At 41.2% G+C, this 12,764-nt stretch overlaps 1 protein-coding gene across 1 annotated transcript in view; it reads left to right on the plus strand.

Moving 5' to 3' along the window:
• Nucleotides 1-12,764, plus strand: part of PDE8B (phosphodiesterase 8B) — a 74,659-nt gene that overhangs the window by 44,891 nt on the left and 17,004 nt on the right. Inside the window, exons 11-13 of the mRNA XM_067569177.1 lie at nucleotides 5,871-5,922; nucleotides 10,958-11,035; nucleotides 12,075-12,151. Coding sequence (XP_067425278.1) covers nucleotides 5,871-5,922; nucleotides 10,958-11,035; nucleotides 12,075-12,151 — 207 coding nt within the window. The remainder of the gene's footprint in view (nucleotides 1-5,870; nucleotides 5,923-10,957; nucleotides 11,036-12,074; nucleotides 12,152-12,764) is intronic.

Consider the following 12,764-nt stretch of genomic DNA (forward strand, 5'->3'; position numbering starts at 1 on the left):
CAGGGGATGGGGGTGCCAGCCCCTCCAATGTCCCTTGCACTTCGTGAAGGGCTGACCTGGCAGTCCCCCCTGGGCCGGGGGGTGAGGCTGCCCCATCCAAGCCAGCGCCTGGCTGTGGGAGTGGAGCGGCAGGTAAGTGCGGAGCACCAGGCCAACCCTTCAGGACAGGCAGGAGGCTGAAGGGTGGCTGCTTCCGCTTCTGCACTCCCACCCGTTGTGAAGGGCCAGGTCAGTGGGCCCCCACCCCCAGGCTGGGGCGTGAGACTGCCCCCATCCCAGCCGGCTGCGGAGCTGGAGTGGGAGAGGTGAGTCCTGCAAGGCAGGTAAGTGAGGGTGGCGGTGGAGCCAAGCCTGCATTTACATCCCCCCAGGCCTCATGCACCCATCACAGGTACAGACCAGGGGGAGGATGCGCAAATGCAGGCTTGGCCCTTGGGCGCCTGAGACCCACAATATGCCACTGCAGTGCTGCTATTCTTGGCTCTCTGCAGAGTCAGACTCCTCTCTGCAGTGGTTACCCTACGTGCAGATTTTTGAGGTTTCTTCATAACCATAACAGCTAGATACTTACATTTGTTAAAATGAAAGCTGAGCTTATGGAAAACAAGATATCAGCACTTCTCTGAAGCTGGCTAAGGCACATGGTCACATGCTGGCTGTTTCCAAACCCTGGAAATACTGCATCTAGTACGACTGGTGCAAGGGGGCATGTTCGGCTAGCTTGCAGGCATGACAGCAGGTACCAGGAGAAAGCTCATGCTGCTCTCTTTTGAAGGAGGAAAAACATGCACTGTGTAGTGTGGTAGTTCCAAGTCTCTCTGAGCCATCTTGTTCTGTGCAGAAAGCATGGCTCTGGGGACCTTCACTCATCTTTTAGTGCCTCATATTGGTAGATTTTTGCCTGATGATGAGGTACCTAAGTTAACTTGCATTCTTCTTATTTGCTGAGCTATACAATAGTACACGGAATGACCAGACTGGGGGATTAGGGATATGTTAAAATTTGGAGCAGAGCAGTGACCCAACACCAAAAACAAAATATAAATCACTGCACACAAGGGGCATTTCTGGGTTCAATTCCTGCAATCCAAATATGGTCATAAAAGGCAATTTGTTCCTAAAAGCAAGATCAGAAATAGCTGGGCTGGATTCTGATGTCAGTTACACTTGTTCAAGTGTGAGGTAACTCCACTGCAGTTGTCATAAGCACCTAACGTATGAATCACTCTGCAGTTCAAGCATAGTTCATGGTCTTAATATCAAATGATTTTTATTGTTAAGAGAGTCACAGATAAAACAAAGACCTTTAATTATAGAATAAATGAGTCACAGAATGTAGTCACATTCTTACGAGGATGGTGTTTTGTGTAGCATCTTAGATGGGTACATACGTGGGTTAGCCCCACTCACAGATCGTGCCACTGCAGTCACGCTCTATTTTGTGCGCATTAGCTCAATCAGAACTAGCGCAGGTATGTCTCCTTGTGCTGGAATTTACACCGTGAGAGGTACATCACCACCACCTGCCCCTTAGTGGGAAGCAGTCTTGTCTGTGCCTGCTGTGTCTCAGCTCCCTGAAACCACCAGCTTCTGGTCACCATAAGCACTGACTTCCATGTCTCTGCAGACCTCACCCTGTCTGTGAAGGCTAGTGATAGGCACACACCAACCCCCGAGTCCACAGAGTGGTCCCTGCTGTATGCAGCTCCTGGCACTGGCTACTCTGAATAATTACCAGGTAAGCTGTCCCTGAAGGAACAGTATACAGCCAGCTTGACTGGTGCCACTGAGGTTCAGGTCCTTGACAACATCGTAGCTCTGAAATATAGTGAAACAATCATAGGTTTATTATCAAAGGTTAAGTTTTAAGAGATAGTGAGTAAGGATAATGAGTGGAAACAAATGGTTACACCCACAAAATAAAACATAAAACACAATCCTAGGTCTACACTTATCAGTGGTTCTCTTTCCTATTTAATAGAGTAGATTTTCCCCCAAGGATTAAATGTTTGGCAGAGCTGCAGTTTGTCAGTCAAAACCAGGATCTAAGCATTTATGAATATCCCACACTCTTCAAGAGGTTTTCTCAGTGAATGGGTAACAAAATGCCTTACTTGTCTCTCCCCCTGCCCTGATCTAGTCCAGTAAACTTGAAGTGAACCCCCAGATAACTCCCCCCCCCCACTTGCTTGTTTTCTTGTTGGCTTGATATATCTCTGTTCGTTCTTAGCATTCAGTTCAAACCGTGATGGGAGGCCCACTGTGAAATAATACAATGCTTAATTTACATGTTAGTTCACTAGATGGACAAACACTCCTAGTCTGAGTGAGAACCTGTCTCTGCTGGTGCTTCATACCTTGATATAGACACTCAAGCTGTAATTTCAGACCATATACACAACTCCTTAAATATCATCCCTACATACGTCACACAATGTTATTGACCAGCGTGATCCTGGCTTTCGTTTAAGATCTTGCACAGCACTCTTTATGGATAAATACTATGGAAGTAATATGTTAGTTGTAGTGAGTTTGTCAACTCCTGCTAGGAGTTGCAGTTACATTACTGTGAACCCTTTGCCAGCTGGCGCTGAAGGGTTCTGAGGGTCACACACCTCCAGCTCCAAGTGTAAATCTACTCTGAAACTGCTTACATTCAACACGTCAGACTTTACACACACACCTCCTTTAATTCTCATGCATAGTCCGCTCTTTTAAAGAGATGGTTAAGGGGTGACTTGATCACAGTGTGGGAAAATATTTGGGCGGGAAACAGAAATTTTATAATAAGAGGCTCTTCAATATAGCAGACAAAGGTATAACAAAATCCAATGGCTGGAAGTGGAAGCTGGACAAATTCAAACTAGAAATAAGGTGAAAATTTTTAACAGTGAGGGTAATTAATCAATGGAACAGTTAACTAAGAATTGTGGTGGAGTTTTCATCATTAGAAATTTTAAAATCAAGATTGCATGTTTTTCTGCAAGGTATACTCTTGTTCAAATAGGAATTGATTCACGGAAGCCCTGTGGCCTGTGTTATATAGGTGATCAGATTAGATGATCACAGTGCTCACTTTTGTCCTTATAATCTAAGAATTTCATTCCCCAAGGGGTCAAATTATTGCCCAGAGAACTTTCAATTTGAGCCCATAGCAGCTGCTTTTGTGCACTACAGCAGTGGAACATGCACTGTAAACATCAAGTTGACATTGCAGTGGAGCTTGTCAAAACTTCTTGAATTATTTTTTAGCCAAAAAAAAACCCTTCTTTTCCCCAAAGGCAAAAATTTTTGTGAAAAACAATTATGATCTTTAAATATCTCTCAAGCTTTCACTGATGTAACATTTAACGTGGCATCATTTCACACTATACTTTGCTATGGCATCTTGCTTTAAGCTGTAACAAAGACATAACCCAGCAAAACATTATTTCATCAAAGGATATCCTGTTTAGGCTATTGTAACCCTTTCTGGCATTATTCATTTTGAATAAACACTGTGAAATTATTGGCTCCTTGTAACTGTTTTCCCCCTCCTCACATCCACCACGTTACAAAGGAAGGGGCGGGGAGAGAACAATCCTCTTCATGTGGCATTGGTTTGATTTGCCATGATCGGTTTATAGGTCAATGTCCAGGTTTAAAAGCCAGTTAATTGCATCGGGGTGAATGGGTGAATGTCAGTGAAGCTACCCTTAAACAAACGCTTAGGGCAAGAGGAGTATATGTGTTCCATGTTTGAGGCACTGGTCCACAATCACAGTCCGGGCTGCTTCAGGTCTTATTGCAGGCTCCGTGGAGTGCCAATGATTGTCCAGGCTACTCCTGTAGTGGTGTAAGCTAGGTCGTGCCCTTGCAGTACATTCTGTGGGCAGAAGGCATGGGCGTGGCTTCTACTGCACACCCCTAAGGATGTAAAAGGGACAGTTTTGGCATCAAACCCAGAGGGGACTACCAAGATCCTAGAAGTTCTTTGGGAAAGTCTGCATTCACTTGCACTGTGAAGCCTTGAGAGGCACTGTCTCCTCAGAGTGGCTAGGGATGCTCTAGTGCCGTCCTTGGGCTCACCTCTCTCGTCCCAAAAGGATGCTGAGGGTTAGCTGACCATTTGTGTCCTGTGTGAGCTGCCACATTCCTTGTTTAAATGTGGCTGGCAGGGTAAACTGCTGCAGCTGTGTGTGCACAACACAGGACATACACGCTATTAGCTGCTGCTAACCGAAATTCTGCAGACAGTGCCCATTTGCATAACCTCATCACTTTCCTTGGTGACTCCAGCCTCATTTGTATATTGCAACATGCTATGTCAATAATGTCAGACAGACAGTGTTCAGGCCCCTCAGGGTTAAGTGCAGCCCCACTTGATTCCCTCTAACTCAGAGGTGGCAAGTCAGGTGACTTACCAACTCATTACCATAAACATCATGCTCTTGAAGAACGTATTTCACGTGCGTAGGGCAGATGATGGATGTGGTCAGAGTAGGGTACTAATCACCATTAGTAAGGGTGGCAGAACTGAGCTCCTAGTTAGAGCTCTGTGAATAAATGACCTTTTGGTTTGCTGGCTGAACCAAAAAAGTCGTGTGGCGAGGAGAGGATTTGTTTTGGGCCAAACAAAATGTTTTGGTTTTGAGATTAATCTTAAAAAAATTGCCGTAAAATTCAAAAGTAAAACTAGTTCAATTAGAAACATCAAAATGTTTCATTTTGAAAACATTGATATGTTTTGAGTCTTTCAGAATATTTTTGGAAGGGAGGGAGCGGGGTCACCAAAATTTTTGGTCCATTCATAAAATGTTTCAGTCAACCTAAATCTGTATTTTTGGGCAAAAAAAACCGATTTAGACAGACAGCTTCACCCATCTCTACTCCTAGTGTGACTAGAGCAAAATGCATTGTCCAACTATTATTTTAACAACAGACTCCAACAAACTTTCCCCTTTAGTGTTTCATTAGCCACATATACATAAGCATGTGCATGCTTATTGAACAGATCCTTCGGTCCCTCAAACTTCCTCATTTGTTTTTCTACTTGAACAAAAATACTTTCTCAAAACCATAACCAAAGACCAAGGCAACATGATGTGGCAATTACATTTCTGTTAAATTTATTCTGCCTGAGAAATTTATACTTTGTTCCTGGAAAATATGCAGAGCATATTGATAATACAGAGCAGTGTTCAACTTGTTTAATTTGACATCTGGTGTTTATGTGAAAACCTTGTAAGGGAATGATGATATCTTGCCCAAGAAGAGAGAAATATTTAAATAATGAGAATGGAGCAATCTGGTGCATTCCAGAAGCAAAAAAGGAAAAAAAAGATTTTAGTAATCTTATGATCCATGGGGATGATGAAAAATTATCAAGAAACATGCAGCAAACTTCATCAGAATCAGGTAATTTCCCCACCCAAGGGATTTTCACAAGGTCAGACCATTGAAAGTGTACTTGTAAAATTGGTTTAATTTAAAAACTGTTTTACTGGTACTATATACTGTAAAGTAGGCAGAACATATCTGATTTATTTACTTTTTATTGACGGAAGTCAGTTTTTCATGTTAATTTATCTAGGAATAGTACTTAAAACACAATTAAAAAATGAATGTCAGTTCCCTTACAGACATAGGCATCAAACAGAAAAGCACTCCTAATACATAAAAGCACAACTGTATTCGTAATTTCCTATGCCATGTGCTTGTTGCCTCTCACGTTGTTGCTCTTTCTTCTTAAATTAATTATACATATAGAATTTTTTAAAAGAATTTTTGCAAAGAATTTGAACAGACAGTGCTTGTTAAGGATCATATTGAATGTAACCCTTTTAAATGTTTTCTTTTTTTATATATTTTACTTTTTGATGCAACTGCAGCTCTACAAGATTCATCTTGATGAGAAGTACACAGGAGACCATTCACAGTCAGGTTAGAATATGAGCATTTATCTATACATGCTTCATCATTTAAAAAAAATGAGGCCAGATTCTTCCTGGCTATACATCAGGGTAGTTCCATTCTGTTCAGTCCAGTGGTGTTACACCATCAGAGGAACTGGCCCGTGACCGACTGAGGCTGACTGGCAATGTGCTGCTAAACAACATGCATCACGTATGAACAAGTTTTGAGTAATAGTCCCCATTTTTATATTACCTTTATTTTATTGCCTAAGGCACTAAGCCAATGCTCAAAGTTAAAATACAACCATTGTAGTTGTATTTAAGAGTGGGTCAGATCTTTGGCTAATATAAATCAGCATAGTTCCACTGCTTGCACTGAAGGGAGCAATACTGATTTATGTCAGTGGAGGATTTGGCTAAATGCCTTCAAGTTAGGACCATTAAAGGGCTAGAAGAACAGCAAATGGGTCACTAAAACTTGTCTGTGTGTGGCTGACTCTCCTCTAAAGCACCAGTTCTGATGTGCTCTTGGTGTTGAGAATGAGGTGGTGGTGAAAGCAGGGCTGAAAGTTGGGAACTCTTGCATTCTAATTCCTCCTCTGACATTGACTCCTTTGCTTGTGCTTCCTAGCCTGTGCCATGTCGTTTTGGTTCTCATTTGTTTTGTGGTCTTCTTAATGATTTTTCAACTTCCCTTTTAGCAGTAAATCATTTAAGGCCAGTTAAAAATGTAATAGTGAATGAATAAATAGTTACTTCACAAATTTCAAGTGACTGATTTCACTGATGCACGGTGCGGATGTGAGCTAACTTCTCTGCTGAAAGATGCCCTGTGATTCTTTTCTTAACAGCATATTGTGATGGGCCACAGTAAGTTGATATTGCGATAAAAAATAAGTCCCATCATGGGAATTCATGCTGAGCCAGAACAATGCCAGAGTAACGCTAATGGCCATATTATCAGAAAATAAGTCACCAATGTACTATATATGTAAGCTGCATTCATTAGGCAGTTATTTGTAAGTTTTATGTAAGTAAGTTACAGAAAAGGTAGTTACAAGGAGGGAGAAAAATGTGTTCTCTGAGGATAGGACAAGAAGCAATAGGCTTACATTGCAGCAAGGGAGGTTTAGGTTGGACATTAGGAAAAACTTCCTAACTGCCAGGGTAGTTAAGCACTGGAATAAATTGCCTAGGGAGGTTGTGGAATCTCCATCACTGGAGGTTTTTAAGATCAGGTTAGACAAACACCTACCAGGAATAGTCTGGATAATATTTAACCCTGCCTTGAGTGTAGGGGGCTGGACTAGGAGACCAATGCTTCTATACATCTAGTCTCCTTGCAGAAAGTCATCATGTTCAAGGTCTCAGCCAAAAACTTATCACAAAAGTTATTCAATGTATCCCAGTATCAAGAGGAAGTGCGAGAGGGAAATAAAGCTAAGACATTCACTTTTTCAGAAAACATGCACTAATAGGGAATAAAAGTGTTTTATTTGAGGAGGAAGGGCCACAAAATCGGTTTTAGGATCATAAACATCTTTTATTGATCTAAGTGATCTGCAGTTTTAGTCAGGTACAGCTTTCTTCCTTTTTCTATTCTACTCTCTTAGGTCCTTATTCTGCTCCATCACCATAGTTTCTGGGTTTAGTATCTAAGCCCTTTCCTGCCCCAAAGCATGGTGTAGTGTTGCTATGCACTGCTAAACAGCTCCTGTGTTTCATTTAGAGGGTGACTGTTTTCCAGTACTGGGAAAAGTGATCCCTTACCTACCTTTTAAGGATGTCTATTAATAATTTGAAAACACTTTGAGATCTTATGGAGGAAGATAGTAATAGTAAAAAATGTGTGCAATTTCCTGTTCCCTTTACAATCACTACCATTAAAATTGATTCATGTTGTGTTATGCTATTTGCTTCTAACACTGTGTTCTTATAATAAATGACATCCTTCTTTTCCACCTTTCCTTTGCTGGCTATAGAATCTGTGAAAAGGGGAAGATGGAAATGCCTGTGAATCAAATTGCAGAATGCTGAAATTGTCACAATGTTACTGTTAACTTAGTATTTTTTACAGTTTGTATGATACATTTTGATTCCACCCTCTCCAAGTGGCACAGAGTTCAGTGAGAACAGGAAGGTGCACTGCATGAAGTCATGTCAGTGACTATGGGGTGCAATGAAAATAGAAAATCTAATCTCATTACAGCCTTTTGAGTGCAATAGCAGTTTTCCTTTCTTGGTATCCATAGGGGACAGATCTTATTGCCTTGCAATGTATAGAGGGGTGTAAAGGTGAACCTGCGGATATGATGATAGTAAAACAATTCTTTACTTGTATATCTTGATATCATCAGCATTCATTGAAAGTGTATCTACCGTAGGAGACATTCCAAAATCACCAGTCATAAACAAATCTTCATCTGAATATTCAACAGAAGCTTTCTGTGAAAATTGTTGTCTTTGCATAAAATCTTTTTTATATATTGTCTGCTCATGAGAACAAGACACTGATCATTAGCTAAAGGCCAATGATATGTTAGTACAGGCCAGTGCTGTGCAGTCTTCCTCCACCAAAATTGCCATTGCATCTCAATCTTGACATGATTACTTATTCTCACTCCATGACTTCACCACACAACACTCTCTGCTGAGGTTCTTGTGTTCTCGACAAGGGTCATCTTGCTCTCTTCCTGTGAACACCCACTTCATTCTTCTAGAAATCGAGACTAGTGTTTCAAACTCACACACATCCTCGCAGTGAATTTATTTTGTTTCCTCTTATTTCTTGCTTTGGGATGTTTATGGTTGTGCCAACAAATCACACTTTGGCCGCATAACTGAATCTTAATGATATTCTGACTCAGTACTTAACAAACTTTAAAATACGGTATTAATCTGTTAGCAAATACTTCAATTCAATGGGATTAAGCCTAGAAGGAGTGCCTGATTTCTTTGTTTTTTAAAAAAAGTGTGTGTTTTGTGGCCATTCGGTCTCAGAATTCCCACACACCCATGGTTGTTGGGTTGTGTGCATTTTGGTCAGAATACAACATAAGGCCAAACACGTCACTAGCTAAATAGACTCAACTCCATTGAGTCTGCTAGTTGCTCCCGCTAACACCAGTGATGAATTTGACCATTATTTAGGATTGATTATGTTAGAACCCAAAGACCGGTCAGAACCCCATTGTACTAGGCATTGTACAAACGTATAGTAAACGATGGTCCCTGCCTCAGTTGTGCTTATTATCTAAGACCCCAGTCCTGCACTGGGTTTTCATGTGTATATATATGCTTAAGTTTAAGCATGTGTGTCATCCTGCTAAAGTCATTAGGCTTACTCAGATGTTTAAAAATAAGCACTTGCATAAGTGCATGCAGGATTGGGACCTAAAGACAAGACAGAACAGGTGAGTGAACAAACAGGTGGGGAGAAGGGATGATGGTGTAATAATAATAGGATGTTGTAGTTTGGAGCAGCTGTGCGCATGGTTTGTAGGTATAAAAATCCAATCAATAGCAGTAAACACAACCAGTAGCAAGAATGTAACAGAGAAGCTGGGATCTTGATCCATCAATGCAGCTCCGTAAATTCAGGCGAGTGGCTTTCAAACTTTCACCACTTGTCACCTTCTTATACAGGAAATTTGGGAATTTAAAGCAACCTTGGAGCTCTAAGGGAAAAAAGCTACTCTCAGGGCTTGTGTACGCTTGAAACATTAAAGCAGAACAGCTGCAGCACTCCAATGAAGACACTACCCATGCCGATGGGAGGGGTTCTCCTGCTGACGTCGGTAATCCACCTCCCTGAGATATGGTAGCTAGGTCTTCCATCAACCTAATGCTGTCTACACCAGGGGTTAGGTCAGCTTAACTGGGTCACTCGGGGGTGTAGATATTTCACACCCTTGGGGGATGTAGCTGGGTCGACCTAACTTTTTAGTGCCACTGCATCACCGCATCAAAAGAGAATTCCTAAGACAAAATTCTTACAAAATTGTAGTCACTTTACTATCATTACTTTTACTATATTTACATCTTACATTACTACAATGTCTTAGAATTAAAAGTAAGCCTCCTTATACCATGAAGATTCCAAGCAATAGCACTGTATACATAATATAAATATTTATACCTTGTATATTGTTTACATTAGATGCGTACCTCCAGCATCAAATGAAGTTAATAAATCTCAATTTAACAATGTTCCTAATCCTTTAGATTATCCCTTCTGAACAGTTCTCTGTGATCTGTGAATGGCATTTTAGCTACTACAATGATGGGCATTTTAGGAAACTGTATAGGTAGAAGGGAATTATTTTAAAATGTAAGGTAAACTGCAGCCATGGTATCTGGAAAAAAAAATCTCAAATTTTACCAGATTACCCTTTTGAGATTATATTGAGGCACATGAAGTGCATATGTTATCTGGCTATTTCTTTGGTCTGATAGATGGGATGTTCTCTCTTGTCAGTGTCCGGAATGGTGGTTTAGTTTGTAGCTATTTTGATTGTTTTTAATCACTGTAACTCTTTAATATAAATACTTAAGGAAATAAAAACCAGTTAATCTCAACGGGGTGTTGAAAAGCAGGACAGTCTTCTGGTTAAAGAACAGGATTGGGAGTCAGGAAACCAAGTAACTTGTCTTTTGTGTGCAGCAACTTCCTGTGTGGTCTTGGGCAAGTTACTAATGGCCAGATTTCAAAGGTATTTAGGTACCTAAAGAAGCAGATAGGCACCTAGTGGGATTTTCAAAACTCCAAGGCACCTAACTCCTATTGATTTTAATTATTTAAAAACCTAGCCCCTGGGCCATTTTGAAAATCCCGCTAGGCACCTCTCTGCATCTTTAGATGCCTAAATCCCTTTAAAAATCTGGCCTTAATCTGTCTATGCCTCAGTTTGTTTATCTGTATAATGGGGCTAGCAGTATCTTCCTACCTCACAGGGGGCTGTGAAGATAATGAGCTTTGGGATTTTCAGATAGAAGGGACAGTAGAAGAGCAGTGCATTTATTATTACTGTCATCATTCTAAAGCTTTCATTTTACATTTATAGAATCCCACTCCTTCAGATGCAAGAACAGGAGGAAAGAATCGATTGATGTCAAATCAATAACATCTCGAAGCAGCGATGGTACGAAAATAGAAATCCAAAAAGAATACAATTAGAAACGCAATCAAAATATGGAGTTAAACAGGAACAAGACAGATGCATTGAACAGCTGTGGCATTCTTCTCAGTTTCTGAGGAAGAGAGGCACAAGTGACCTTTGACCTTTCTTCTAGCGGATTTTGTTATCCATTTATGTTGAATTGTGAGGTACTTCCCAAACCAGCAATAGACGCTAACTGTACAGTATGATGCACGATCATGTACAGCCTGCAGGAAGGTGAGGTGTGGCTGTGGTGCAGCAGGGCTGGGAGGGTTCTAGAAGAATGAATGCTGGAGTGCCAGCTCAGCCCCCTTTGAAAGGATGCAGCTTGTGCTGCTGCTCACATGCTTCTTCAGCTTCGCTAGCCAGTGCAGGAGGGGATGGGGTCCTTCAGTCCACTGGGGGTCTGTACTGCTACTGACTACACTCACTGCTTATCCCATTTCTGGCTGGGCCCTGTGATGGGAGGTGAGGATGGGGATGCTAGAGGCTTCTTTCACGCTTTCAGCACATCTGCACACTCTCACAAACAATCAGTTTGGAGAGAAGATTGGTGAGTCTGGTTGTGGTCAGGCAGAGTCTGAGCGGTTCAGGGTGTGAAACAGCACAGACAAAGGGCTAGCTGAAAGAAAAGCTAAACTGAATTAAGGCTATTTTGATTCTGAAGGAGAATGTCCACACAGGGATTTAATGTGGTTTAACTAATCCATTTAAATGTACACCTTTAGTTAATTCAGATGAATTTTCCTGAAAGTTCCCATGTAGACAAACTCCTGATGATAGACACCAGTATACGCAACTGAATCCGCTGCAGTAGTAATGCCAGTGACAGCCTATAGTTCGTGTGCAGGGGACTAAGCAACTCCAACCCCCTGGCTAACTAAGGGCGTATTTTCTTACATCATTCCTGAAAGACAGTCTCTATGTGCTAATGATTCATAGGGCTCTCTCTCATTTAAATGCATGTTCTATGTTATGTGCAGTGTCAGAATCTAAATCCGTATATTTTATGCCATGGCAGCACCAAGTTTACAGAATCGTCGGTATTCATCAATGGCACGAATCCACTCAATGACAATAGAAGCTCCTATCACAAAGGTAAAAAACATATCACTGACTGTCTTGTATGCCACCGACTCAGAGTTCAGTACTATCTTTACAGAAAAATATGGGGTTGTATTTACAACAAAGGAACTGTAGAAAGTGTCTCTCTCAACTTTATTTACTCTTATAAATATCCTCTTTGGATCTCTTCTTATAAATCATAGCCATGAGGTAGAACATCGGCGTGGCCACTGTTTTTCCCTTCCTTTTATTTTGAGAGCCATTTAGAAAACCATAGCTTTGTTTCCACAATCACAATGTTTGAGTTCTGGCCTGGATTCTTCACCTGGAAACCTGTGCAGTTCCATACTTTATTTGGGTCTCAGTAGTCTTGTGGCATTGCCACCCATTTGCCTGTAAAATACCTTGGGCCCACCCACACAACCTCTAATAAGGATGCCTAGGCATTCACACCTCTCTCTCTTCACTCATGCTCCTGGTCCCCGTAGCTCCCCAGTGTAGGTTTCTCCTCACCTAATCTACCGTTTAAAGCAGCAAAACAATGGAACCTAAGAGGAGGTATTCAAATTCAGAAAATCTAGATTCTGGTTGTTTACATAATACATAAGTACTAGTATGCTACAAAGTGACAAATAACACAGTACAC

This window comes from Emydura macquarii, unplaced genomic scaffold, assembly GCF_026122565.2.
Source record: "Emydura macquarii macquarii isolate MOO-44397 ecotype Brisbane River unplaced genomic scaffold, CSIRO-AGI_Emac_v2 contig_2897, whole genome shotgun sequence".
NCBI classification, from domain to species: domain Eukaryota; kingdom Metazoa; phylum Chordata; order Testudines; family Chelidae; genus Emydura; species Emydura macquarii.